General features: G+C 36.9%; 3 protein-coding genes and 1 long non-coding RNA gene across 11 annotated transcripts in view; 2 read left to right on the top strand and 2 right to left on the bottom strand.

Moving 5' to 3' along the window:
* The first annotated feature begins 39 nt into the window (after positions 1-39).
* On the top strand, positions 40-3,239 carry LOC126856761 (uncharacterized). The gene is made up of 2 exons (XR_007688406.1): positions 40-187; positions 316-3,239. It is a non-coding gene; the product is annotated as an uncharacterized LOC126856761 (long non-coding RNA).
* Positions 2,690-9,069, bottom strand: LOC126856755 (integrin beta-PS). 2 transcript variants are annotated; one of them, XM_050605570.1, is made up of 10 exons: positions 8,903-9,069; positions 8,201-8,381; positions 7,744-8,053; positions 7,431-7,659; positions 7,252-7,336; positions 6,438-7,085; positions 5,921-6,232; positions 5,430-5,630; positions 4,811-5,314; positions 2,690-4,558 (listed from the first exon to the last, which is right to left on the bottom strand). In XM_050605570.1, exons 2-10 carry the CDS (start codon positions 8,378-8,380, stop codon positions 4,493-4,495), a joined length of 2,535 nt encoding a protein of 844 aa, XP_050461527.1. In that variant the 5' UTR covers position 8,381; positions 8,903-9,069; the 3' UTR covers positions 2,690-4,492. The 2 variants fall into 2 exon arrangements, with proteins under 2 accessions (XP_050461527.1, XP_050461526.1); XM_050605569.1 differs by lacking the exon at positions 8,903-9,069 and adding an exon at positions 8,656-8,887.
* A 188-nt stretch (positions 9,070-9,257) lies between these two features.
* LOC126856754 (DNA ligase 3) overlaps positions 9,258-26,884 on the top strand; it is a 29,849-nt gene continuing 12,222 nt past the window's right edge. For 2 of the 6 annotated variants that reach the window (XM_050605566.1, XM_050605563.1), the window contains exons 1-5: positions 9,258-9,543; positions 9,832-10,059; positions 10,681-10,837; positions 20,288-20,637; positions 21,731-21,994. In XM_050605566.1, the coding sequence (XP_050461523.1) occupies positions 20,298-20,637; positions 21,731-21,994 (604 nt within the window). In that variant the 5' untranslated portion in view covers positions 9,258-9,543; positions 9,832-10,059; positions 10,681-10,837; positions 20,288-20,297. Of the gene's footprint in view, positions 9,544-9,831; positions 10,060-10,680; positions 10,838-17,026; positions 17,142-20,287; positions 20,638-21,730; positions 21,995-26,884 lie in introns of those variants that run through there. The other 4 variants (XM_050605565.1, XM_050605564.1, XM_050605567.1 and 1 more) reach the window with 4 other exon arrangements.
* Positions 11,043-25,970, bottom strand: LOC126856760 (uncharacterized). 2 transcript variants are annotated; one of them, XM_050605577.1, is made up of 4 exons: positions 25,468-25,970; positions 15,903-16,096; positions 15,406-15,676; positions 11,043-14,398 (listed from the first exon to the last, which is right to left on the bottom strand). In XM_050605577.1, exons 2-4 carry the CDS (start codon positions 16,074-16,076, stop codon positions 14,340-14,342), a joined length of 504 nt encoding a protein of 167 aa, XP_050461534.1. In that variant the 5' UTR covers positions 16,077-16,096; positions 25,468-25,970; the 3' UTR covers positions 11,043-14,339. The 2 variants fall into 2 exon arrangements, with proteins under 2 accessions (XP_050461534.1, XP_050461535.1); XM_050605578.1 differs by lacking the exon at positions 25,468-25,970 and adding an exon at positions 17,281-17,373.

Raw genomic sequence — 26,884 nt, 5'->3', positions numbered from 1 at the left:
ACTCGACGATGGTCTTCCTCAGCTGTCGCGCGCGGCCCTCGAAGGGAGAGAGAGGGAAGGAAGCGAGAAGGAGCGATCGACGGGGAGACCACTACGAGGGGGAGAGAGAGAGAGAGAGAGAGACAGAATTCGGGACAGCTGTCGTACAAGGAACACCCCCCGTCGAGAAAGGTGAGAATGCAGGTAGGTAAGTATGTACCTTACGCTCTTAGTTATCTGTCATTTGATTTTTCTGCGCGCGCGCACACGCGCATGATATATACATATACAAAGTGTATCTTTTTTTTTTCTCCTAAATACGCGCACTTTTTGCAGAAAACTCAACGACTTCTATTCGAGAGGAAGGCCAAAGAAAGTAAAATGCATCTTGTGCGCCGTTCTACACGATCCAACGATGACGCGCGCGCGATAGAGGCCGACTGAACTGATTCGTACTCACACGTATACACGCATACGCAGATCAATGTATGTATATATATGTACCTGCGTCGCGTGCTCTGCGTCAAATGTACCACTCTCGGTCTCTCCGTCGCTCTCATCCCCACCTACCTCGTGCGCTGTGTATACAAACACGTGACGATTGCTACGCGCACGCGAGTCGCGTTTATCGCGACGCATCGAGAGGGGCGAGGAGATACGCACATATATACGAGACGTCGAGACGCAAAAAAGATCGCGACGAAGGGTAGGAGCGCGAAATCTTCCTCCAAAGATTCTTTTTAATGAATATATAATAATGATTCACTTTTCGCTTCTCTTGCCTCATCGCAGAATCATCTCTCTCCCTTTTTCTCTCGAGAATTGTGTTATTTATTCATATATGTAAACGCGATGTTTTTTCTTTTTTTTCTTTTTACCGCGTTCTTTTATAGTATTGTGTACATAGTTCGCAACGAGTTGAAAAGATTAAAAACTTCTGAAGATTAAGAAAAAAGATTCCACGAAGACCGCGCGCCTCTCCGATAAGCCACCTTTAATAAACCTCCGTAAGTAATATTATTTTTTTTTTCACTTTTCCTTTCGTTAATGTATGCTTTGCCGATTGATTGACCTCTGATTATCATTGTTAATTAAATCCCAAGCTAGGCGATGCGTATTTTTCCTTTAGTGTGTCGCAACGCAATGCAAATCCGCACGTGTTTACTGCTCGAAGACGGAAAATATATACAATACAAAGATCATAAAAAAATCAAAGGTAAATAGATAGAAAATTTAACAGTTAAAGGATAAGTCCTTTGCTTTTTATCTTATCGAAATCTCTTATGAGGAAAATACTCTTTTTTCTCGTCACTCGTTTTTTCGTTACTCCGATTAGATTGCCCATTAATTATTATTATCAATTCTCGAGCTCTGTATATGGTTTTCTTTTACTAAACTTGTCGACAAAAGATAGTTGATAAGCGTGTTTTGAAACATTGATAAACCAGTTTGTTGCCATTTCCTTTCCGTTTCGAGCGCGCGTTCGAATTTTTAACGCGACGAGTTTTTTAGCGTGTTTTTAAAACATAGACTGCAGAAGTCAAGTTTTGCGAAAAAAAATCAGTGTTTCGATTTATGTTGTGACGTTCGGAGAAATCTTCGGAATATCACATCTTTGCAGCCCGATTTAACGATTTGCTCTTTTCATAGCCAAGAAAACAATGATTTTCCTTTCCTTTGTTATGAAGTATTGTGTTTTTCTCGACATAGTTTTTGTAATTCTTTTCACTGTTCATGTTTCAATACCTTTGGAAATTGGCCCTTTAGTTCCTATCCTCACTGGTTTATTGTTCCTTAGTTCCTATGACAATGTTCATGTCCCTGCAGAATAGATTTTCTCCATTAAAACGGCTTATTTATAACATTATTTGTTTCCAAAATAAATTTTACTATCCCCTTTAAGACTCTTTCTCTTTTGAGCGTAGTTTTTCATTTATACAATTTCTCGAAAATGTTAAACGACGTTAAAACTTAAAAAATCCTCCTCTTCTCCCTCTTTTTTTCATTAGCCCAATCGCACAAAAAGATGTGAATATACGCTCATTAGATGCTAGAACGATCTTTTCTTTGCTCGCGATTTATTGTTCGCATTAATAAATCATATGTACGTAGTATTTGTTAAGGAAGTACAATAATAGATGAGTCATATTAAGAAAAACGTAAACATTTTCTTTTTTGCTGACATATAGAGAGCATAATTTAGTCTCAAAATATTTTTAACGTTTCGTTTTAATATTTTTTTTTTGTTCGTTTGACTCTAAATTACCAAATTTCAGAACGATAATGATTTACATGCTCGCTTTGATATCAGTTGTACAATAATGAAAGAAACATTAATATGACATCACCTCATAATTTAATTTCGAAAGGAAGAATTCCGAAAAAGAATTAAGAATATTTTAAACTTTCACAATATTATCTAGTAAATTTGCAGAAAAAGAAAGTTGCACGATAATCTAATGGAAGAATCCATATTTCTGTTTCTCTTTCTCTCTCTTTTGCCTTCTCTCTTACTAATGCATCTATACATGACACACGTAAACACATCATTGCGTGATACACGTCGAAACAATATTGTATGTTGTCAATATTTTCGTAAAAATACTATTTTTTCCTTACACAATCTCTTTTTCCCTTCCTTCTCCTCGCGTTTTACAAAATAATCTCCTGCGATCTGGGTGATACACAAGATGTGACGAAATAGCAACGCTTACTAACACATCGTCTTTATTAGTTCTCGCCTAGGGCTTATAATCTACATATAGCTCATCGAGTTTGCGAACAATCGCACGTGGAGTAATGTCAATTATAGTAATTAACTCACGTTAACTTACAGTCGAGCTAATATAAAACAAAAGAACAGACAATACGATTAATAATAACGCGGTTATAGCTGTTGTAAAATTGTCAAAAAAGATAAAATGATTTAAAAACACGATGGATCGAGATATCACATCGTTTGATCTCCCTTTTTGCATCGTTGCATGTATATCTTTTGGGATCGATGTGCTTCGTGAGATTCACGAATCGAGAAGAGTGAAGCAGATGATTCGCATATGATTGTATACACGACTTGTTTACTTTCAGAATTATTTATACTTTATATATTTCTGAATCCTCGCACTCATGTACTCTTGTGTTAGAAACAACCGATTATATAACACTTTTTTGGTTATATATAATATATATATTATATATATATTTACGAAATAAAATGCGAGACATAATCATAGTTATTGGATGTCGCGCCATCGTTAAAATACAGTGTTAAAACTTATTTCTATATCCGGGACGCGGGCAATACTTTATACATTTATACAAATTTTCTATAAACACTTTCGAGTCTCTTTAGAGTCACGCGAAAAGGAAATAAAAAAAGAACGCGCTTTAATCAGTAAAACGATTACATTATAGGATAGAAGATTCGCAGATAAATGCATCTTCGAATTTTTTCGCATGAAATATATCTTCATATGGATTGCACTAAAAGATGTATAAGATCCTCGACAGTCATTCGTTTTCTGGAAGAAAGGGCGGCACTTTTTTTCTATTTATACATAAGAAATGTAACGTAATATGTGCGCGATGTATTTCAGGAATAGATCCGATATACGATATTTCGTATCGTTTTCGAATTATTTTCGATCGTTCAAATAATGCTTGATAAAATTTACTCTATAACCACTTAAATATTTACAATTATTTTATATCTCCCGTAAAATCTTGTTGACTAATGATTCAAATATACAGTATCTTATGACTCACATCATAGTTTCCATTCTTTCAAAGAAAGTACAAAGTATCCAAATTTATTTGTAGTTTCCTAATCTTTATCTTTGAGACAATAATAAAAACTCAATTCCAACAAAAAGAACAAACATGTTCTTAAAAATGCGTATAAAAAAGATGCATAACTAAGAAACGTGAATAATGTGAATAAATACGACTGTATGAACCTTCTCCTATTACTTATCCCCTCTGGATCCATTCCCAAATTATATTACCACATATTAACTTTACACTCTGTTCATCTGTACGTATAGCGTAAGAAATGCAAAGGTAACTGAGGGTCAATTGCAAGCACACTGTCGTGATATTAAAAGGCACTTGAATATTAAAATTAGCCTAACTAACCTGCTTTCCTTAAACCACGATCGCGATAAAATATAACATTATAATTTCGTAAACAAATGACGCGTATGCGCGCGTCTATAATGCAGTCTATGTTATATGGCAGTATTTTAAATCGTTTTTTACAAATATCTCAACAAAATAGAGTATATATTGTATTTAAATATTAGTTCCTTTAAATAATTGTGTAAACGCTAAAATACCTTAGATCTAGATCTTGTTATGTCGCCGCAGAGTTACGCATTTCTTTACGTAGCTACTCAAGATCTTGCTGAACTTAAGACGAGACACCAAGCACAGTTGTCGTTCGCAAATTGTAAATCGCGTCGTAAAAAGATTCGTATTGTGAATCTTTCTTAAAAATTTCGCGTTTTAAGGCGTATTATTTTCCAGCATAGGTCGGATTCTTGAACGTGGAAGTGGCTTGCTTATAGATCGGATTTTCTCCCTGCGAACACAAGACGGAAAAGGTTTTTAAAATAATTAACATACAATAAATCTAATCTACACTAGCCTATATAATATTTCAATGATTTATATTTTTTTTATTATATAATCTTTTTTTGTTAAACGTACGTCATTTTTTGCGGAAACTATTTATATCTTTATATTTAATATATTTGGAACAATAAGAATTGGAAAAAATCAAAGTTTAATTTTCCAAATCTCAATCTGATTTACGAGAAATATACAATCGTACCGTGTCCCATTTGGCCATCATTCTCTCCTTTTCGAATCGAGCAAACTCCCGTCTGTCGTGTATCGTCGTCAGCAGTTTCCACAGTAGTAGCAGCGCCAGACCGACTAGAACTACTGCTGCGATCACGCCTAATACAATTCCGAGCATGTAGACTTGTGGTGGACATTCGCGTTCTTTTTGAGCGCGAACCTGCAGACAGTTGGTTTCGTTGTAGTAATACACGAAATTGTATTTGCAGTCGTCCTCGTCCGTGCCGAAGCACAGCACCTCGTCGTTGTCCACGTCAACGATCACCGTCTCCACGCTTTCGGGTACAAATTCCTTGCAGTTTCTCGCGCATTCTTCCGGATCACTGTAGTTTCCGGTACCATACATTTGACACTGTACGCACGGTTTTAGTTCTTCGCAGCGGCTTGGACAAGTCGGGCACTTGTTGCAGTGCTTGCCAGAGTATCGAGTGTTGCCCTCCTCGTGACAGATACACTCACCGCAAACACAGTCACCCTAAAGGAGAAAGAAGAGATGGATAAATTAGCGATTTATGATATGTAAATTCTTCGAGTTTCTACTAAAATTATTTTGGAAGGAGAAACGGTATATAATTTTCTTGTACACTTACGTGACCCGAGCAGAGTACGCCATTCGTGGTTCCCGGCGCGATGCAGGAGTCATTAGAAGATCTACAATTACAAGATGGTCCGGTCCAGCCGGCGTTGCAGACGCACTGTCCGCATTCGCAGGTGCCGTGGTCCGAGCAAAGCTTACCCTGATCGCGGTCGCAGGAGAAGTTATCGCACTCGCAAAAGTGTCCCGATATTACCTGCAAGAATATGATCGTGATCTCGCAAATATTTTGCGAATAGATACCGCAAGAACCATTTCATTTCTATGCAATTGTTCCTTTATTTAACTTTAATTTAATTTTATATTTTATTTGTCCGTTTTTACTCGTATTTCATCGTATCATTGAAAATAAATCATGTAATTTAAAATATTGAATATAAGATAAAAAAATTGGAAAAATAAATTATAATCTATAAATTATAATCTTTAGCACTGAACTAAAATAACTGTAAATATGTGTAAATAGTGAGAGAATTAAGGAAATACCTCCTTCGGATTTTCTCGTTCCTCGCATTCGCATTGACCGCAGGCGCATGTGCCGCGGCCGGAGCAATCCACGAGGGAGGTATTGTCAGGTCGGCACGATTGGAAGTGCTTGTCGAAACCGGTGAGTTCCTGATGCGGACTGCATTCGCACCGTTTACCGAAGAATCCGTCATCGCATTCGCAAACGCCGCACTTGAGCGTGCCCACGCCGTTGCACTCGGGCGATTTCTCCTCGTACAAGTGGCCTTCGCGCTCGCACTCGCAATCGCACAACATCTCCAGATTTACCGTGAGAGTCTCGTTTATACCGACCTGGAGAGAAAAAGCACGTAAATTACAATAAAACCAAATAAAAGATAAGAATGAAATAAATAAATAAATAAATATATATATATATATATATATATATATATATATATATATATATAGTATAAATTAAAAAATAAAATATTTTATTTGGTTCATATAGAGTCCAGGCGATCAATATTTCACACAATAAGTTAATGCGCGAGCTTACCGGATAAATGTCAAACTTTTGCTTCCATTCCGATCTGTTGGCTGGACAACTGGTGACTTCAATCTCCGCGATAAACTCCACCTTTGTGCCGACTTTAAGTCCATCACATTTCGATGTCTCGATCGCCGGCCCAGTACCCAAGCAGCTCGAGAAGTACTTCACTTTGACCGCGCTACTGGCTGTGTCCTTCATCTCAACTGAACTTGAGATAGCGTCGTATTGCTCGCGGATCAGTTCCACGACATTACTGGAATCGTCAGACAATTTGCCGGCGAAGGAACCCTCCACGTGCTTCGTAAGTCTTTTATAAACGTTGATCTGCTCCTCAGTGACAGCCCATATGATATTTATGGCATTTTGTTTCACTTTTAGATTAATCTGCGAGATGCTCGGATAATCTTGCAGAGACGAATGGGTGTACATGCCTCTGGTGTCCAAGTGGCACAGGCCGTCGTTCGGCTTGATGATACCGCCCAGCTTACCGTCGCCTGCATAATGAAAACCAGCGTCGGTCGAGAATACCAGTAATCGACGTGCCTTTTCGCGCCATCCTATCTGATTACGGCAAACTATCGCTTGCATAATTGCATCGAAGCCGCCCTCCGGTGCGTCGAGATTGCCGGACACGGATGCGTTACGCACCAATCCCTGTAAACAAGAATATCTATCTAAAAAAAAATCGTTAAAAAGGTGGCAGAATTGAAATTTAGATTTGTCTTAATTTCAAAATTAATTACAAATTTAGCTAATATATATATATATATATATATATATATATATATATATATATATATATTTATTGTTATTTCTGTACCGCAAATTTGCTCGTATCTTGAGAGAGCCTCATGATGTTCTTGTATCCATAAGGCGCCGCGCAACCGTCGCATGGTTCGATAAGACTGAAATCAAAGATAAGCCGAATATTGACACACAAACGCACACTTATTATAGTGGCAACAAGGTGTGCTTCTGTCGGCTTATCTCGCAACTTACGATTTTGGCACGGTATTGACGTATGGCATCACGACTTTGTCGACGAAGCTACCAAAACCCAAACGGAAGTTGCTCGTAATCTTGCTCATGCTCTCGACCAACAATTGGCCCAAATCAGACAGTTTCTTCTTGTCGTCCTCCATGGACTTGCTCAGGTCCATAAGATAATAAAGATCCACGGGATAATCCTCCGCTTGAGAATAAGCGAAGGACATTCTATAAGCTTCATCTGAAACAAATTTACATTATACACATAATATAAAATTAACAATTGTACTTTCAACTTTATTTTTTTAACATAGTAATAACTTACTTATTCTAAGTTTCAGATTGACTTCTTGTGGCCACATTTGCACGGCCTCCTGTCTTCTACTTCCACTACTGCTCGAACTTTCCTTATGAAAATGCGAAGAAGATGAACTGGAAGATGAGAAATTAGAGTAGCCTTCGATGCTGCCATATCCTCCTCCTGCGCCACCGCCAGCGGCGAAACTGCCCTTGGTCAAGTTACGGTGACGCAGCATGCTGAAGACATTATCAGGATTCCACGTGTACTCGGGAGGACACGTCGCGAATATCTTGGTATTGATATTTGGGAGGAAACATCTCTTCTCGGAAAATTTCTGCAAAAACAAATTTGATTCAGAAATATCAAATGAATGGCAATTGTCAGGAGAAATGTCCTATTTTTTTGTCAATGCTTAATTAATATTAAGCTTTGTAGAGAAAACAAAAGAGAATTTTGGATCATATACTTAATATGAACTTACCGGTGCTGCGCACCAAGCACAATGCGGAGTTTGTATGCACTCATGGCATGTCTGTTTACTGATACAAGGATTCATGCCGGTCAATCTCTCTGGAGGAGAATAGTTGGCCCATGCGAACGAGGCTAACAGGCCCACCACTAATATTCCCGACACAACGAGCCATCTTGAGCTGCCGAACATTCTGCAATATTACAAATAGATTGATAAATCTTTCGATTCAATGGACAAATATTCTTATACAGACATACAAGATAAATAATTAAAAAATATTCTTCTCTCCAGAACTGACTTGAGAAACCAGGACAAAAGAGTTAACGAAACAGATACCAAGATACAGAAAAGGTGATAGAGCTTGAAAAGAGAGAAGAGTAGAAGCTCGTATAGGACACATGGAGAAGAATTTTTAACGGATTGACGGAACGGAGTAGCGCCAGGGATTATACATGTATACATACAATCTCGCTCCCATTTTGAAGGGGAAAGAAAAGAGGAGCCACAAATCTAGACGAAACAGACAAGTGAGACGATCGACACTCGCAGTCGCGCACCTCCCGCGGCTTATTCATACAGCGGCGATGCCGTCATCTTTATATTTGCCGAGCAACATCACTCGCTCGCGTATGACTAAAGCAGCGGAGGACGATAAGCAGGAGATATATATATATATATACACGCATCTCTTGGCGCGAGACGCGGGCTTACTTAATCGCGCGAGAGACGATGCGTCGTCCTTCTCCGTTTGTCCGTATTACGTTTTACAGCGCATCACAAATGTTGTTTAGAGATTCGATGCAAGATGCAAATCGATGTGTCTCTCCCTTCGTCGCTCGGGACTCGGGATCACCATAAATGGCAATCCATCAAACGAATCGTTCCGGAGGGAGTGCTCTCATCTCGCCTCTCGCCGTGTTCGCCACACATTCGCGCAGCGAGTGCTGGAAAAGTATTCGACCAATCGGGACGAGGATTGCTCGATTTCGATTGGTGGACAAAACGCGCGATTCTCTAAGCGGATTGGCGCGATCGATTTGTTTTCGCAAATGTCACCGGCGAAACGAAAAGTAACTAAAGTTTTCACATTGGCAGCGTTGCGGATTCTTTGATTTTCAAATATAACAGAAAGTGAACCGCGCTCAATTGTTTCACTCGTCAAAAGTTTGCGTTGTAACGAACTATTGGGAATCTCGAGACTCGAGAACGTTTTCGTACGTTGCTGTGGATCGTATTCTCGTTGTCTCATCGTCAGTTTGTAATTTTTGCGCCGTTCGTTCTCTAGAAATTCTCCGGCTGGCGTGAAACGATGAGGATGGCATCATTCGATGACTATAACGATAACGAGCGAGGTAAGCGCTTTTTGTTCTTCGTTTATTTGGAATTACACATTTCAAATAAACAAAATATATATGATATATATTTGAAAAACAGTTCCAAAAATATTCATTAATATAGGAATATACATGTAATAATAATAACATATATTTCAAAAATAATATTTTATTAATATTAACTATTTTAATTTGATATTAAATTTATGAAATATCGCGCAAAACATTGCAAGCATGAAAAATACATTTTGAGAAGGATTTATCAAACACACTTTCTTGTATAAAGTTCGCAATTTTTTCTTTTAGCTAAAAAGCTATACGAATAAAAGAGAAAATTATATATAGGATTTGCCCAGATGGCATCGGAGAGCAATGCTGCCACTACAAAAGAGTAAATTGCGTGATCGATAATATCAAATTTGTCGTGTGTGTGAAAGTATATACAAAATATGCCGTATTTATAATTTTGATTAAACCGCGTCTGTACGAACTTGTCGTTTTGTCACGAGGAGACGCAGGAATCTATCTTTTTCAGTGAGTATTTATACAGTTTGTCATAGAAAGATTTTTATAATAAATGCATATTATTTGACAATAAACATCATTTCACGTGAATACGTTGGTCGAGGAGGTTATTTTTCGCGGCTAGGGAGAAATATTGCCTTTAGGTTTCGTATTATAGTTTCTTTATCGACAGTTTTATATCTCACCAATCAGATATGACGAATAAGCTTTTTTTTACAATTCATTTGTAAAAAATCATTTAGTATATATTATTTTATATTATATTTTGCATGCCATTTTTTTTTCTTTATTTTTTTCTACTTAATAAGTATATATTTATATATATATATTTTATATAATAAAAATAAGTAAAAATCTCGCGCAAAATTTTTTATTTAATGAAAAATTTAATGAAAAGTTATATTATATTTTTAGTAAGATACATTTAAAATAAGGATTACTATATTTTATTTTTATATCAACATTATTGTATTAGTTTTCGAAAAATTCACAGAAAGAAAAACAAATGCGAATATCTGTCGATAAAATAGGTACCTTTATTTACCGATGTCACTTGCCTTTGAATTTGCTTTTCAATTGCTCTTATAGATGGCATGAGAATGGATTTTTTTATTGTTTATCTTTCCATAGTTGCGCGCCATTTCTCGGAGTGAGTTACCGTTTTCGCGAACGCTGCTTTTAAGCGTCATTATCGGAAAGTTTTCAACAGTTTTCTCGTTCGAACGATGTCGGAGGAAATTGCACAGGCTTATCGATTCTCAAGAGAGCTGATTTTCATCGCGAGTACGTAAGTTTACATAATTTTGAGCGCCAATTTTTTAGTATTTTGTCGCGCGAGAAATTCAAGAAAAGGCGCAAAATAACCGAACTTTCCTTCATCGAAATATATTATTTACCATCCAAAACAAATATATATATATATCTTCCAGGGAAAAACATGATTAATTGTATCCTACGTATTTCGGGATAAAGAAATAAAGCCCTCTGGGAGATTCTGATGATATAATTTTTATTATTATTATTAGCGTTATTATATTTATATATATACCACATAATTTGCGCGAGGTACATACATTCGTCGGTACATTCGCGCGTCCTAAGAGAGCGAATTCTTTTTTTTTTTCGTTCGATTTTTGAGTCTCTCTAAAGGAATCGCAAATTCGAAGAAATATATATACGGATCAACGCGACGCGCAGTTCGATACGCAGGGAAAATAAAGAGTAACGTTGCCGCGAGAGGGATAATGAACAGAGAGAGGGAAAATACACACAACGCGCGAAAAGAGCTTGAATTAAGTGAGCGCTAAATAAATAATAAAAAAAAAGAAACACAATGTCGCGATGTTTCTCTTCGAAGAGAAGAGAGACGGACTCGCCTGGTTCGTTGTTTCATAAATAACGAAGGAACGCGGGCGCCTTCCTCGATCCCGATCGTCGCCCTATTCTCGTAAAATAGTCTCACACGCACTCCTCTTTCAGGTGTAACTACCTAGGTAAATAATAAATTACTAGCGTGAACTGTAAATTAATAAAATATTATTTCGCGACGAGGAAGAAATCGGCGCGAGCGTTCTTTCGGCTTAAATCGACTAAGAAATAATAACATTAATATAATAGTAATAAATATATATTATTAGAGATGAGACCCCGTGTATCGCGATAGCTTTGTAAATTTCATCGAACTTTTAATCGCCTACGATTTTTTTGGATCTCGTATTACCAAAAAATATCGCTCTACTCTCTTAAATCGAATCAATATATCATTACTGAAAAGAGAATTTCAAGTTTCAATTATAAATGTATCAACGTAAATTAGTAAAATTTTAAAACATCTTAAAATGCGTCTTATATTATATCATATATGAGATAAATTTATAGTAATATATTTTGTTCAATAATATTTGAATTTTCAACCCCAAAGGCTTCGTTTGTTTTTTGTTTATCACATCTTAAGAGTAAAACAGTGTAATATGTAATATGTACATAATTTTGAATTTTTTAATATTAATTATAGTTTTATTTGAGCTATATATATATATATGTGTGTGTGTGGGAGCTTTTCTTGAGAAATTCAAATAAGAGGAAATTTTGAAAATATATACATATTCCAAATATATATAATTATTATTGATTGTTCAATGAAATCTTACCGCTTAAATTTTTGTCAGTCAAATATGAGGAGCAGAGAGTGAATGTTTTCACTGAAATATTCATTAATCTTCGGGGAATCATTGCTTTAATCGATGACATTTTCACTGACTCGGTTTAAGAGAGCATACTTAGATATGCTACTTATCTCGTGAGAAAATCTCCGTGTAGCGCGTCAGCTCCGTGCAAAATAAAATTTCTATTTGCATCGCGAACGTAACCGCCGTGCGATGCGAGCGAGGAGAGCTTTTTTCCAGTAATCTGTCTCTTCTCGTTTACTTTCACGTTTTTCTTCCTTTTTTTTTTAGTTTTCTCCTAAATATTTTTGTTGACAATACCATTATTATATCAATAATTGCTAAATTGACCAGTTATTTAATTGACATCATTTCTTTAAAAACGGTTTGTGTAAGTTTGGAAAATCAAGGGAAAAAAAATTTTATATTTGATTACTCGTTTCGCCATCGATGAGATATAATTAAATAGATTTTGATAAATTAAAATTTGCCAATCTGACAATAAATATATAGTTCATAAGTTACAGAAATCCTTAAAAATCGAAAGCTAATAAATCATGAGCTTATGCTTGGATATTTATCTTCTTTCGATTCTTATATATCCCGTCTCTATCTGACTTAGATTGAAATTAGCGATTGATCGACATTTTTGATGACCGCATATCATTCTCTTTGTCGAAACCCGAAAATGCAAATTTTATTTAATGAAAAAAGTTGAGGGAATCTCATAAACTAATCTTAAGATTATTCAAGACCCGTAAAACCCGTCAATATTTAATCGATAAGGACACAAACCATTTATTTTTGACATAAATTGTATTTATTTTTAGAAGCCTTAAATTTTCTCAAATATTTTCGTATGTACAATTATGTAGACTATTATCTGATCAAAAATTATAATTGTAATTAATTATCCAATTATTTAATTTACACGATGTAATTTTACAAAGAAAAAAAAGAGAAAGTAATTTTAAATGTATATATGAAATCTTTCTTTCTCATTTTTACATTTTTAATATCCAATTACAATCTTATTTTAAACATAATTGTAATCTTGTCAAAATTTTTCAGCTTCACGTAAATCTTTACATTGTTTCTGCAATAATATTTGAATATAATTGAAATACTTTGGATTGTATATAAATATTCATAATCGATTTCAGGCATTTATTAAATTAATTTTTGCAACGTAAATTGTATACTATATGTTTGAACTAATTTTTTATTAATTTTTTTCTTTCAAGCATCTCGCTTCTGTTTCGTTTAACGGTACCTCGTCGATGATTTTGCTCGATATTCCGATAAATTCGATAAACAGTCGTTGCCGGAGCTCGCGTAACTCTCGTCCGAACCAATCGGACGATATATACATAAAGAGGACGGTCTTGATATTTCCAATATAAATATATTTTTTTTACATACGCAGTCGCGTTATTTCGCCTTTCGTTACTTTGTTGTAAACGGACTTGATGATGATCGACGTTCGTTAATGGAAGCGCCCGTCGACCATTATTTCATGCCGTTTGCGAGATTTTACGTCACTTTGTAAAATTCATGTGCGCAAAAAGATTCATCGTGGCGCGTGTGTGACATGTAATACTGGTAATCACTGTTTCGAAGGTATAGCAAGAAGGAGCGATGATGATTCTCGTACATTTTTGCGACGTAATATTTTTGTCTCTCTTGTATATTTATATTTTCATCAATTTTCCATCGGAAGGTCGAAAGTCGTTAAATATTTTATTTGTTCGTCCTGAATTTATATCGCAGTATCCCGACAGATACAATGTATCCATTGCAAGACAACAAGGTTTTTTTCCGAGATGTTGAGATTTTTTATGAAAAGTATCTTACTCGTCTCTTGCTTGAATCTGAAAAAAAGAGATTTGAACGTCGCGATACCATGCATCGCGAATAGATGCAGCTGAGACCGCTCGTCCTTGCTATCTTCTTCACTTTTAATTTTCAATTGACCGTGGCAAGCTGTGTTTTATTGATCTTTTACTTAATGTTTCTTTAAAGAAGCGCAATGAGGTCCCCTTGGCTCCTCGCCGCGCTCGCCGGCCGTTTCGAACATCTCGCGACTGCCTCTTTATAAGTTCCCGCCATGCCATTTACGGGAACTTATTTCGATTGCCTCTTACGTCCCATGTTGCAGATCTTGAAGTGGCACAGGGACATGTCTGAAACACGAATCGCGTGCGTTATTCGCTGTCGCGGATAACTTAAACTTCGTCGTCTTTCTTCAATGATCAAGTAATAATCGAGATATCTCTCGCATCTTGCGAACATCTCTCACGGATGCTTCGTACGTTTAAATGGAAAATCTTTTTTAACTCAAATCGTTTGATGAGAAATTAATCGAGAGACACTTGGTCTGGCGTCACGAGCCAATTGCTCCAATCAATTGTTATCGATGACGATCGCCTTCGATCCCTCGTGGATCGCCTTCGATGCATCGCGGATGTATCGTAAACGCGTGTCCGAGAAAAGTTATTTGTAAGACTAGTAAATATAATCGAGAGAGGAGCGCTTTTTTTCTCTCGAAATGACCCGAGAAAAAATGAAGAGAAAAGGCTCCTCGTTCCCTTCCATGCGAGGAAACTAAGGAGAATTCTGCGCGGGATTGCGGGATTTCCTGAAATGGCGCGTGGCATAATTTTCTCGATTCTCCGGGATCCAGTTAACTAAACTCAGTAAGAGACGAGAAACGCGGCTGGTTTTTTATTTTAACGACCGGATTCCACGCGGCGTCGGAAATCCGTGGAATATCATTCCGAGATCATCTCGAATGTTCCAGACATATCTCGAGTATACAAAACGCTACGTGAATATTAAAAGCTCTCGTGTCAGCAGAGAATTTTTTTAGCCGCTCGTTAAGTAACTTTAACGCGCACCAAAGTATTTACGATCGTCGTAATCTTTTCTCTATTTTCTTTGCCTTTATTAAAGTATCGTCGTTGCACATTTTGCACTTGACTACGAAACTTGCAAATTTGCATATATTACGCGAAAAGGATTATTAAAAATATTTTTATTTTATATTTCTTTATTAAATTTTTCAGCGAGATGTCTCGAGAGAGACAAGATTTTTCATCTTGTGGAAATTGACTTAATTATTTCGTCTTGAATCGAAGAGAATCGACGAACAATCGAGAAGAAATTCAGAGGAGAGAGAAGATATACTCACAACTAACTGCATTCTGTGTGCCGTGTCGTTTGTTCGGTTGTTGCTCGTGATGGACTATGGCGGCGGGTATCGGCAGCGGTTCCGGTTCCGGTTCCTCGACGGAGTAATCCGGTCGCGCCTCGTTCGCGCGTTCCCGCGCCTTCGCCTCTAGCATTGCCTGGATCTCGAATTGCTCGTCGGTGATTTCGCGTTCGTCGGCGATCTCGCGTTCGATCTGCTCGTCCACACGATGCTTTTGTTCCGTCAGCTGCTTCAGGCGGCTCAATAACATCTAGCAGAACGAAATTCGAGAGATGAGCGTTGTTTACTATTCTTCTCTTTTTTATCTATCTTCTAGCGAGACAGCTTGTTAATAATCGGTGAAAAAGTGTCTTTTATGAAAACAGTATTTTATCTTGCTTTTTTTATTTTTGACTAAAGAATACACACAATTTATATTTTTATTTATATTTTAAAGAACATGACTCATGCACATATTTAAATTGTATTATACTTACGAAACTCTCAGTATCGTCCGCAAAATTATCGCCGTAGATGAAGCCCGATGGCAGCGGTTCGGGTTGCGGGAATGCGAGAACTCTATCGCTGCCACTTATGGCACAGGACAGGACGAATGCCGCCAGCAGGCAAAAGCTTGTCCTAGCAGCTCGTCGACTAGCTCTTTTCGTCATTCCCTCGTATCTCGTGCTCTCTATAAAAAAGAAATTCTTTGCATTAATACATGCGACGCGACACAATTATTAATTATTTAGGGATTGAAATAAAATAGAGGACTCTCTTTGACTGAATCAATGAAAACGTCACTGATAAAAACAGTGACAAGATTTCAGTGAAAACACTCGCATTTTGCTCCTCTATCTTTCAGTTTTACGCGAAATAAAATTTCACTGAAACATCTGTCTCTATCGTTGATTCTTCTCAGTGAAATCAATGAAATTTTATTCTTTTAACATTATACTTATAATTGAAATCACACTGCTATCAATGATTTCATTTGGGAGAGAGTAATGTTTTTATTTATTAGGGTTTATTATGACAAATATGTAAATTCGGCAGGACTAGCAGTTGTTGGAGATCATTTGATATATCTTTTGTCGTTATTAAAAATGTAAAAGTATATTTCAGAAACAAGACATTTCACTTTCTTCTCTCGATCTTCGTCGTGTGAATATATCGGGTATTGATTCTTCTTTTTCTCTTTTCCTTTACTTTGCGAGTGGAGATGAGAGCCGTGAGTCATAAAAGGCGAGAACGAGCATGATTCGCGCGATGCCGGTCTCCGGGGGTCATCGCGGATTATCCTTTCGCCGATAGGATGTTATCTGTATGATGAACGTGCGGTGCGTGTTACGTGATAAGGAATAAAATCGAGCAATGAGAAAAGGGGGATCTGACGAAAATGTCGCGAACGAAATTGCGCGATATCGCGTCACGTCTGTAATGATAATAGCAATATTGAGCGATAACAAACGCGCGAACATCACGCGTCACGTACGTATAATAATATTAATAATAGTAGAAGGAATTTTGCGCGCCGGTGGTCTCTCCGTCTTGACGAATGGCCATTTAACGATTATTTATAGATTCTAATCGACCTCGTCATTAATTTCAATGCGAGCCCGTCAAAGAACGTTTGCCCGTCCGTCGCAAACAAAACGATTAGAAATCAATTCGTTCGCGTTCAGATGCACAAGCTCGCCGTTCGAAGATTACTAGGCGTTGGAAAAAAATAATCGGTAAATATTTTTAAATTTTTTTTCAATTCAATTACAGATGTGAAGAGAGTAAGAGAAAAGGAGGAAAGTGTTATATTCTCTATTCTTTTCGAGAATTATGCAATAATCAAATTTGCAAGATTTCGCGAGTGTAACTTACACTGATCAAAAATCCCCTCGCGAAAATTGCTCTCTATTGCGTCGACGGGACGACACGCGGTGACAGAATGAGCCGCGAAGGGCTGTTGCACCCTCTATTATACCCGCGCGTCGAATAACCCCCTTCAGCCCCTTGGCACCGTATCCGCCACCATCCTCGAGAAACACACCTACTCACCTGTAGTAGGTGCGACACGAGGAGGAGGAGGAGGAGGATTGCGTTTCATCCCCTACCCTTTTCTATCACCTTTTATGAAAACGCAATAAAACACGCGATGCCTATCTCATATTGCGAACTGTCGCGTTCCGCCTTTTAGCCGCATCGCGTCGTTAAAGTTACCGTCATTTCGACGTAGAATCCGAAACGAATTGATCTAACATGTAAGAGAGATTTTTACACTTTGAATCGAAAAATTTTCGGCGTTTATATTCTTTCTATTATCGAGCCGAATAATATTTTCCAATTTTTTCTTTTTAGAGTTGAATTATACATTTTACGTATTACTTGTATTATGTATATTGAAGAAAGATTTGATATAAATTCTCACAGTTTATTAAACGAAAATCATCATTCTCTTGTACTTTCCCTCTTTCTCTTCTTTTCTCTTCGAAATTTTATTTCTTCATTAATGGCGTTTTTTAATAAATATATTTATTTATTTATTTATTATTTTATTATATTATCATATCTATTTATTATATTTATTTATTTTATTATTATATTAATTTATTATGTTTATTATTTTAATAAATATTTATAATTTTATTTTAATAAATAAATAAAAATAAATAAATATCTCGAATTTAGGGATATGAAGGAACTTATGCATTTAACAATCAATTTTAACTTGTTTCAATCGATTCTTTTCTCTATTTCAAAAGATTCAAAAACGATGTCGATGTTCATATTCTCTCTGCTATCGAATCGCGTTGCCTACTCTGTTTTCCCTCGCATGTTTTTATTCACAAATATCAAATCTGCGTCGTATATGATACGTTCTCATTACTTCGTATGAATGGAAAACTTTTCCATCCGTATATATTACGTATATATTTCGCGTACACGATGTGTCCTTATTATTCGAGTCAGATCATTTTCCGAACGCTATGCGCGTCTATTGAATTTTTGTCGCAACTCAATTGCAACGCACTAATTACATTACGATGACGAGGAAAATGACGAGCGTTATAAGGCCGCTGATAATCACGCGTAATGAAAACAAACCAGCACATTGATGCAAGTACCTATGTACACGTACGAATGCGTGTTTCGAGTTTCGAATATTCAACGTGCATATGCGTTTTTCGCCGAATATTCTGTTGGAAAATTTAGGAATTAAAGGGACTCGCGGTTAATCGCGATATCACGATTCATGATGTCGATCGCACGCGCGTGTAAAAAAGAAACGCAGTCGAATCGTATATACTGTAACGCAAGAGATGAGCGAATATTTAAAATTAGATTAGAGCAATGTTCTCTCGATGCTCGCGAACCAATGGCGAGGCGATGATAAGACAGCTTCTTATCGCGGCTTTGAGAGGCCGGGATGCGGGGGAAGGGGGCAAGGAGAATTATCGAGATTCGGTGAAGATTTTTTCTCCGTCTCACTCCCCCTTCCTTCCTCTGATGAAATTGTTACTTTCGCAATTTCAAATGATAGATCGGAGTACGATCGAAAAAAATTCCTCGCGCAAAAATAAGTCGAGCAATTTTTTTTCGCGCGAGGCTTTGTTCTCGAAAAAATTGAAAGAACGATGAATGAAAAGGGACATTTTTTTAATCTAAAGTGTGACTATAATCTTATGTTTTTTTAATACGATGGTAACATTTTCATTTCTTTAATGTGATGAAAAAAATAATCGAAATTTGTTTCATATTGTCTCTATTCTTGATCTCGATTGAAACTCTTCCATCGATATCCATCGACGAATAACAATGCAATGAGATCATCCCACTCGATCCCAATTCTCATCAGCAAGAGAGAAATAGGAAGAGACACAGAGAGAGAGGCAGAGAAAGGAATGCTATTTAAAGCGTTTCTGGAGGATTGATAGTGTTTCGAGGATTATTGTAAACTCGGATTTAATGAGGGCTTAATAAGAGCTTTGATACATTCATTACTGTATACGATCTTCGTATTGCAGTAAACTGCGTCATGCAGCTATTCGACATTTCGTCTAAATCGACATCGACATCTTCGACGCAAAAGCTCTCCAAACTCGTTTATCGAGACAAGAGACCCTAGATTAGAATCGCACATTTTTTTTATATATTTTTTTTTAATTAATTTTTAAATACTTTTATACTTTGTTTTCGCGTATCACTGGTAACTCTAGCAAGTGACTGTAGAAACTATTATTTTCTTTCGTATGTACCTATTTTTTCCTCTCTTCTATTTCTCCTAAATACGTTACGCTAAAAAAATCTTTTGAGAAAAATAAAAAAAAAGCGAGGGATCCTGAGAGACCGTTCTCATCGACGTAAGTTACGTCATTACGTTTCGAGGACATTAAGTAACATCTCATCTACGAGCTTGATTAGCGAATATCCATGCGTGTCTCGGGAATCCCGTGCCGTACGTTTGTCTGTTTAAAGTAAATTATTCAATATCCGTAACGCGCGTGTACGTTTCCGAGCGGATAATGTAGCAATTTACGCAACTAGCGGGAGACTACACACCGGCTTTCTCCGTTCAGCTCCTTTACGAAGGAGCTACATCGATTGTACGCTAATCAAAATCTCGATTACCCACGTTAAGGCGTAGTGCGATTATACTCGCGGATCCTTGATTTCCCAGTTACGAGAGAGGGAAGAATTAAAGGGAGAAGTGCGTCGAGATCTGCTTAGAATGTTCGCGATATGTTCGATGATATGATCTATATATAAAGATTCAAAACGTCTCTTAATTAGCACTTGTTCCGATGATTTTGTCGGAAAAAAATTAAATAAAATAATAAAAACTATAGATGAATTTTATAAACTATTTTTTTTTCTATTTCCCCGACAGGTGAGTCATCATGTCGAGCGAAGTCGAGGAGGAAGAACAGCAGCAGCAGGAGGAAGAAAAGCCATTCGCTGTGGAACGCGCAAAGACCGGCCGCGCGAAATGTAAAAAATGCAAGTGCGTCATCGAGAAAGACGAGATACGGATCGGAAAGTACGTGATGAGCTTCTTCGCGGATGGGAAACTGATGCTAGCCTGGCATCATGTCACCTGTATGTTCGAAGCGTTCGCCAAACAGCGCGCGACGACCAAGAGAATCGACGATCCCGCGGAGGATGTGAAGGGTTGGGAGCAATTGTCCGACGACGATAGAAAGCTCATCCTTGACAAGCTGGAGGAATTCGAGAAATCTTGTGAGTATCATGTATTTAATTCCTTCTCTCGTGAAAGAGACATTTCCCTTTTTACGCCTTCGCGTGACTTACTTGTCTATTCAGTGACGGATTTACGTTTTTGTCTTTTATCGAAAATTTTTCATAATTCTCTTGATGTTTAAAGCAATTTTTCTCGAGAAAATTCTTTAACGATTTTATTTATTTATTTATATTACATAACTTGTATTCGCAGCAAAATATTGATACATAAATTTTTTTAATAAAAAACAGACTGAAATTGACATTGCTCGATATTTTAAGGGAAGAAAAACAAATTTTAAATTACATAAATAAGATACTTTTATCATCAAAAAGATGTTTTTTTCGGGACACTCTGTATGCTGGTGCCCTGATACTTATTAAGCTTTATTAGCTTACCGATAGATCCGCTACTGAGTCTGGCAATTCATCGGAGCTAGTTAACGTTTGCATTTAATCCAATGTACTTTTCTTTACATTATCTCGAAATGCGTAATCGATCTGTATGTTACACGGAGAAATCATTCAAAGGCTTCCCGGCTTTTCTCTCTGCGAAAGAAACTTTCGCTACTTCTAATAGATTTCCCTCCTTACGAGCGGAAAGCTCGTAGCTTTACAACACAAAGTTCCAAAAGAGCTTGATGCTTATAAAAGAGAGATTGAGAGCTCTGTCCGGAGGTGGAAAAGTTTATCGATATTGGGGAAAGATTACGTGTTATATCGCGTGTGCTATTTTTTTTGCTCATAATTTTCTCTTCCATAATTAAAATTTGTTCACGTGGGAGGTCGATGATGTATGAATAGCTAGACGAGAAAAACAAGATTTTATCGAAGGATTATTATATTTTTATCAGCTTCTTTTTCATTACAATTAACAGTTAATTTTAGTAATGAATATAATCCTCCAAATTTTTTAGTTGAAAATACATTCAACAATTTTTTCAGAACAAATTTTATAAAGTATCAATATATCATGTATAATGTAAATAAAAAAAATAACTTTTAATATAAAAAATTTTTATTATAAAATATTTTAACTATAAAGAATTTTATTATATATTAAAAAACCGCGGCTTGTCAATTTTTTTTCTAGATCCTACAAAGATTTCGAAAAAGACTGCGTCGCCGCGGAAAACAACTTCTTCTTTGAATAGTCCAGGAAAAACGGCGGAAAAGAGGAAGAAAGAGACCGCAACTGATAACAAGGAGAAAGATAAGGAAGAAAGGGAAAAGATCTCGTCGAAGGATGACTCCTTTCGCGAATTTCGACGAGTATGCAGCAACATCGCCAGTGTCGACGCTTACACCGACAAGACTGCGATTATTAAGAGGATGTTTACAAGAGGAATGCAGGGAGGTAAGTATTTTTTTCCGTTTGTTATGTTAATATAAAGAGAATAACAATATATATGATGATTCGCAAAAATGTCCGAATAAACAGTTGCTGAATCGAGTGAAATTTGAACGGATGGCTTCGTGCATGGGAGGGAGTTATATGAAATGCAATTTATATATGTATATTATTTTATTATATATTATACCCGAAAATTATCGCATGTTTTGGTGAAAAAGTGAATAGAGAGTTTATTTAAAGATAAATCGAACAATCGAAAATGACGTCACATTGATGTAAAATTTAATCAAGTTTATCTTTACACGGGTATTCGGCAGATTCGGCGATAATGAGGTTGCGCGATAGCTTCAACGACGTTTCGCTGACCCCGATAAACCGACGGAAAACTTCGACCACGCAAATTGACAAATTATCTCGTTGATCATTTTGAAAAGTATTTCGTTTTTTGTAACTACAATAAAATTCGGATTACAGAATTGTGCGAGATAGAATTACGCGAGATGAGATCCAACGCGAGTCTCATTATACGTCTTTCTTGACGCAAGGAGAGAGAGAGAGAGAGAGAGAGAGGGAGAAGAGAACGAACGGCATCCGAACGGAGAGTGCTTCATTAATCGAGATTTCTTGCGATATTTTCGCGAGACGCGGAGGCGTTTATTAACGATTCTTCTGACACGTTTCCACGATAGAAAAAAAAAGGACTTGCCCACGGAAGAGATCTCTGGTACACAGTCTTTATCGCGATAATGGATGGTAACGTAAATGGATAAATAAATACAGCGGATACTTTTTCGTCTCTCTTTCTCTGATGTGAAATAATTTTACGCACAAAAGCAAGATACTGCTCTTCCCGCGCAAAATATTTGTGTCATCATTCATTGTTTTCACTTGTGCAATAATATATAGAGTGATCCGGTTTAAATGAAACTCTCTTGGAAATTATATTAGGGCTTAAGCTTTATTCGAATTCTTTTTAGAGAGAGAACAAACGGAATATTGTCAGAGGGGCAATTCTTCTCCATTTCTTTCCGTCATGTGTTTTGTCTTTGCATAAAATGATTTTTTTTTATTTCCATGTGAAAAAGCATTAAGACGAGATAATCTCGAAAAGTGAACATATATTTTGCGAGATATTTTATATGTTTAATTTATTCTCGTGCGAAATTATTTTGACACAAGATACGAAATATCGTAAAATATTTACTTTTCGATAACCTTACCGCAATATTTTTATAGATAGAATAACAAGGCGAATCGATTCTCAATCAACATTTTAAAACGAATCTAGCGATTAAAATAATGTAAATAAAATAATGATATATGCGTTGAGAGATATGCATACCGGGTCATCGACTTTGTGTTTTTGTTATATGAAAATTGGTAATAACTTTGTTTCGTTGCAATCGATTTGCTTTGTAATACAAGCTTTATATGCAGAGATGGTTTTTTTTCTAAATTCCTACGAGTTGTAACATTTCTTTTCACATTAATGATATACTTATCAGACTTATCGTGAGATGTTGAGGTTTCAATCGGTTCTTCTGTGTCTAATCGTAATAAAGGGTTGTGCTTCCTCAAAGACAAAGATTAAAGATTAAAGATTAAGAAAGATTGTTTGTTTCACGCGATCTCGATACTTGCAGATTCTTCTTTGTTTGTCAAATAAAAAAAAAGAAGAAGAGAGATGGAAAACGCGTATCGTTGAGGCTCTCTCTCGCGAGACAGAGGAATAAACCAGAATGAATCACACACGAGATCTTTCTCGCGTACGTCGCGTGCTACGAAGACGAGGAAAAGATGCGAAACGAGGGCGAAACGAGTGCAAGAGATGTAGAACCAATCTCATCAATGGGGATATCGACGCGACGGCGCTTTTCTTTCCTCTTCGTATAAACACCACGGGATCTATCTTCTCGTTTCCCCTCATCGAGAGATCCCCTCTGTTCCTCTCGCATTACTTTATTTCTCATTCTATTGCGATCTTCTTTTCGAGTTACATCGCTCTTTTTCGCGAGAACTTGTCTTTTTTTTTTTAAGCAGAGACTCATTGTCGGTCACACACACACACACACACACTCTCTCTCCCTCTCTCTTTCTCGCGCGCGCGCTTTTCTCGGAGGCAAAGGGGCGAGACTCGGAGCGACGGTTAGTAAATATGATACCGGAATCGGATACAAGGAAACCATTAATCACACCCAAGCACGCGGGACTCGGCCACTGTGGGAGCCGCTAAGTGGAAGATTTTTACGGGGTTATCTGGACGGGCAAACAAAAAGAGAGAGAGAGAGAGAGAGAGAGTGCAAATATCGCGAAATCTCATCAAAGTTGCACTGTTAGCTTTATACAAATTCATAGAATTTTCATAATCTCTTCCGCGCTTCTTTCCACGAATTTCCCCTTTCGAAATCGCGAAGAGAACAGTCGCAGTCGCGCAAATCTGTAAACAACGAACGAAAAATAAAACTTTGATTGCGGATGAAGAGAATATTTTTTCTTTTATTCAAATCAATATTTATCAAACTATTATCGCGTAATCGCGAATGTAAAAAGTCATATATGCACATCGCGAATATATATAGTTGTAAATTTTATTTCAGAAAAATAATCAGTTTAAATAAAATTAATGTTTTTTATTCAACTCGATTGCTATCTATTTAAAATTCATCAAAATAATATATATAGAGAAGAAAAGAAAAAAAAAAAGAATTTTAATAATTCCGTAGAAAATGACGGAGTTAATGAAACACCCTATATACCTTTATTTTGATAAGGAACATAGTAGCCAGCGGAAGGTCGCGATCTCTTATCGAATGGAATAATGAAGTTTAATGAAGAATAACGGGGATAATGATGCATAATATAAACAATGAACGATTAACAGGAATGGAGTGCGAGTAATGAATGATATGAATACGATTGTATTCAAATAACGAACTTAATAAAAGTTTATTTTCCAGTTATGAAGCACCGACAAAAGGCATTGCAAGAGAATCATTTGTAAAAATTTATAAATTACAAGATATTCATTTCGATGTGCAAAATTTATATAATACATCGTTCAGAAAAGTTACAACAGTGGATAACGTTAAGGAATATTTCTAAGGTATTACTGATAAAACAATATCGGATGATGATTACAATGTACCGAAGATGCCCGAAAATGCACTTGCGATACTTTTCATCGGCGCCGTTTATATTCGAAGATGATGTCTCCGATGAATGACTTTGCGTTAATATAATTATAGATAGATATTAAATTGGCGTTAATATAATTATAGTTTACCACAGATAATTACAGTTTTCTCAGTAAGTGTTGTCAGTATTTTATGTAGAGAGCTCTATTTTAGTTTCTCAGCTAGTTTGATTTAAATTTATTTTTCAATTGGGTAATTTCCTAGCTTAATCAATGATTTTTTTCTTATGGAAAACTTTGGTTTTATCGAAACTTGAGCGACTTTCGCTCAAGAGATACTCACCGTTCGTTGTCGGGGTTGAGGAGATTCTTCTCAAAACGTCGCTAGCTAAATTCCTGTTTTTTTTTTCTTTTTTCCTTTCAATTAGGACTTTCCGCCCAATGGTCCGCGTCACGCACGACCGAAAAAATAGAAGCGCGAAAGAGAAAATGCAATCGCCTTATATAAGTCTGTCCTTATACGTATATATATTTGATTTGCGGACAATCGCGATTACTTTAAGTCATCGCCGGGGCGATTACTCAATTCTTCGTTTACGCGATGGGACGGATAGGATATTTTCTCTATCTCTTTTTTTCTGTTTCCCTCTCTCTCTCTTTCTCTTTTGCTCGATTTTTCGTACACACTTCACGACGATCGCTCGGTTTTGCAAACTATCGATTCTCGGCCTAGCACGACTAGGCCTTCGTCTTCTTATAAACTCTCGAACGTCCCCACCTCTCTAATCGCGCGAGAGAAGCCTCTTCTTGCGGACGTTCGTCGCGTTGCGACGAGCCCCTTCTCGCGTTAGCCAGCTTGGCTCCAGACTATCTTACTTCCCCCTCTCCTTCTCTCTCTTTCTTTCTTTCTCCTTGATCTCTTTCTCATCACCTATTTCCTCCTCCCGTCTTCTCTCTCATCTCCCCGAGATCTCTTCTCTCGCGCCAAGTTCTCTCCGCGGACTCTTTATCACGATTCCGCCCCGTCGTCTTTGTCGTCGTCCGTCAGCAAAGCTGAATGATCGCGTTTTTCGCGCTCCGCCGCAATTACGATATCCGTCCGCGATAGATATTACGATGTTACGATATCGCGACGCGATATTACATTTTCGCGCGACTGGGAAGAGAGAGTATTACCATGCCATTTGTCTGAGCGATGCGAAGATATTTCGGTATTTATTCTATATCATTTAGGAATATTTTATCGTATCAGAATATATCGTGAAGGAAGAAAAAAGTTATTTATTTATAATAATTTAAAAAATAATGTTACAGAAAACCAAAAATATATATAATACATAATTATTCTGCACATTTTATTACAATATTTTAATAATACTTTACTCAAGATTGTCATCACTAAAGTCTTTGGATTTTACTCTGGAACCTGTAAATTTGAGAAAGGATCTAGGCTTAAGGAAGGAGTCTGTGATTCGCAAGATTCATTATTTTTGCATTTCTTTACGAAAATTTATGTTACGTTTCAGAGAGTACGAGAGAGATAAAAAAAAAAAATATTTTTTTCCCTTTGAAGACGATCGGCAAATATGACAGCTGTGAGCGAGGTATCTCGACAATGAAGTTTACGGGATTAGCTTTATGACCACGGTCGAAACGACGGAGAGAAGAGGCGTGGACCGATTTATTTTCCGCTGGACGTTATTCGTGAACGCGAACGCGATCTGACGTAATCATGGCAAAAAATCATCAGCGAGAGAGAG

The sequence above is a fragment of the Cataglyphis hispanica genome, chromosome 19 (genome assembly GCF_021464435.1).
Source record: "Cataglyphis hispanica isolate Lineage 1 chromosome 19, ULB_Chis1_1.0, whole genome shotgun sequence".
In the NCBI taxonomy this organism is placed as follows: Eukaryota; Metazoa; Arthropoda; class Insecta; order Hymenoptera; family Formicidae; genus Cataglyphis; species Cataglyphis hispanica.
Note: the sequence above shows the minus strand (reverse complement) of the source record. Positions and strands in the feature narration are given on the sequence as shown.

What these genes read in the sequence shown, in the direction of transcription:
- LOC126856760 (XM_050605577.1), bottom strand. Translation starts at nt 16,076, where the DNA reads ATGACGAAAAGAGCTAGTCGACGAGCTGCTAGGACAAGCTTTTGCCTG. An exon ending in CGGACGATACTGAGAGTTTC is followed by an intron (nt 15,677 to 15,902) that starts GTAAGTATAATA and finishes TCGTTCTGCTAG; the next exon opens with ATGTTATTGAGCCGCCTGAA. An exon ending in CACACAGAATGCAGTTAGTT is followed by an intron (nt 14,399 to 15,405) that starts GTGAGTATATCT and finishes TTCGTGTTTCAG; the next exon opens with ACATGTCCCTGTGCCACTTC.
- LOC126856755 (XM_050605569.1), bottom strand. An exon ending in GTGCTTGGTGCGCAGCACCG is followed by an intron (nt 8,054 to 8,200) that starts GTAAGTTCATAT and finishes TTGTTTTTGCAG; the next exon opens with AAATTTTCCGAGAAGAGATG. An exon ending in AAAAGTTTGACATTTATCCG is followed by an intron (nt 6,233 to 6,437) that starts GTAAGCTCGCGC and finishes TTTTCTCTCCAG; the next exon opens with GTCGGTATAAACGAGACTCT.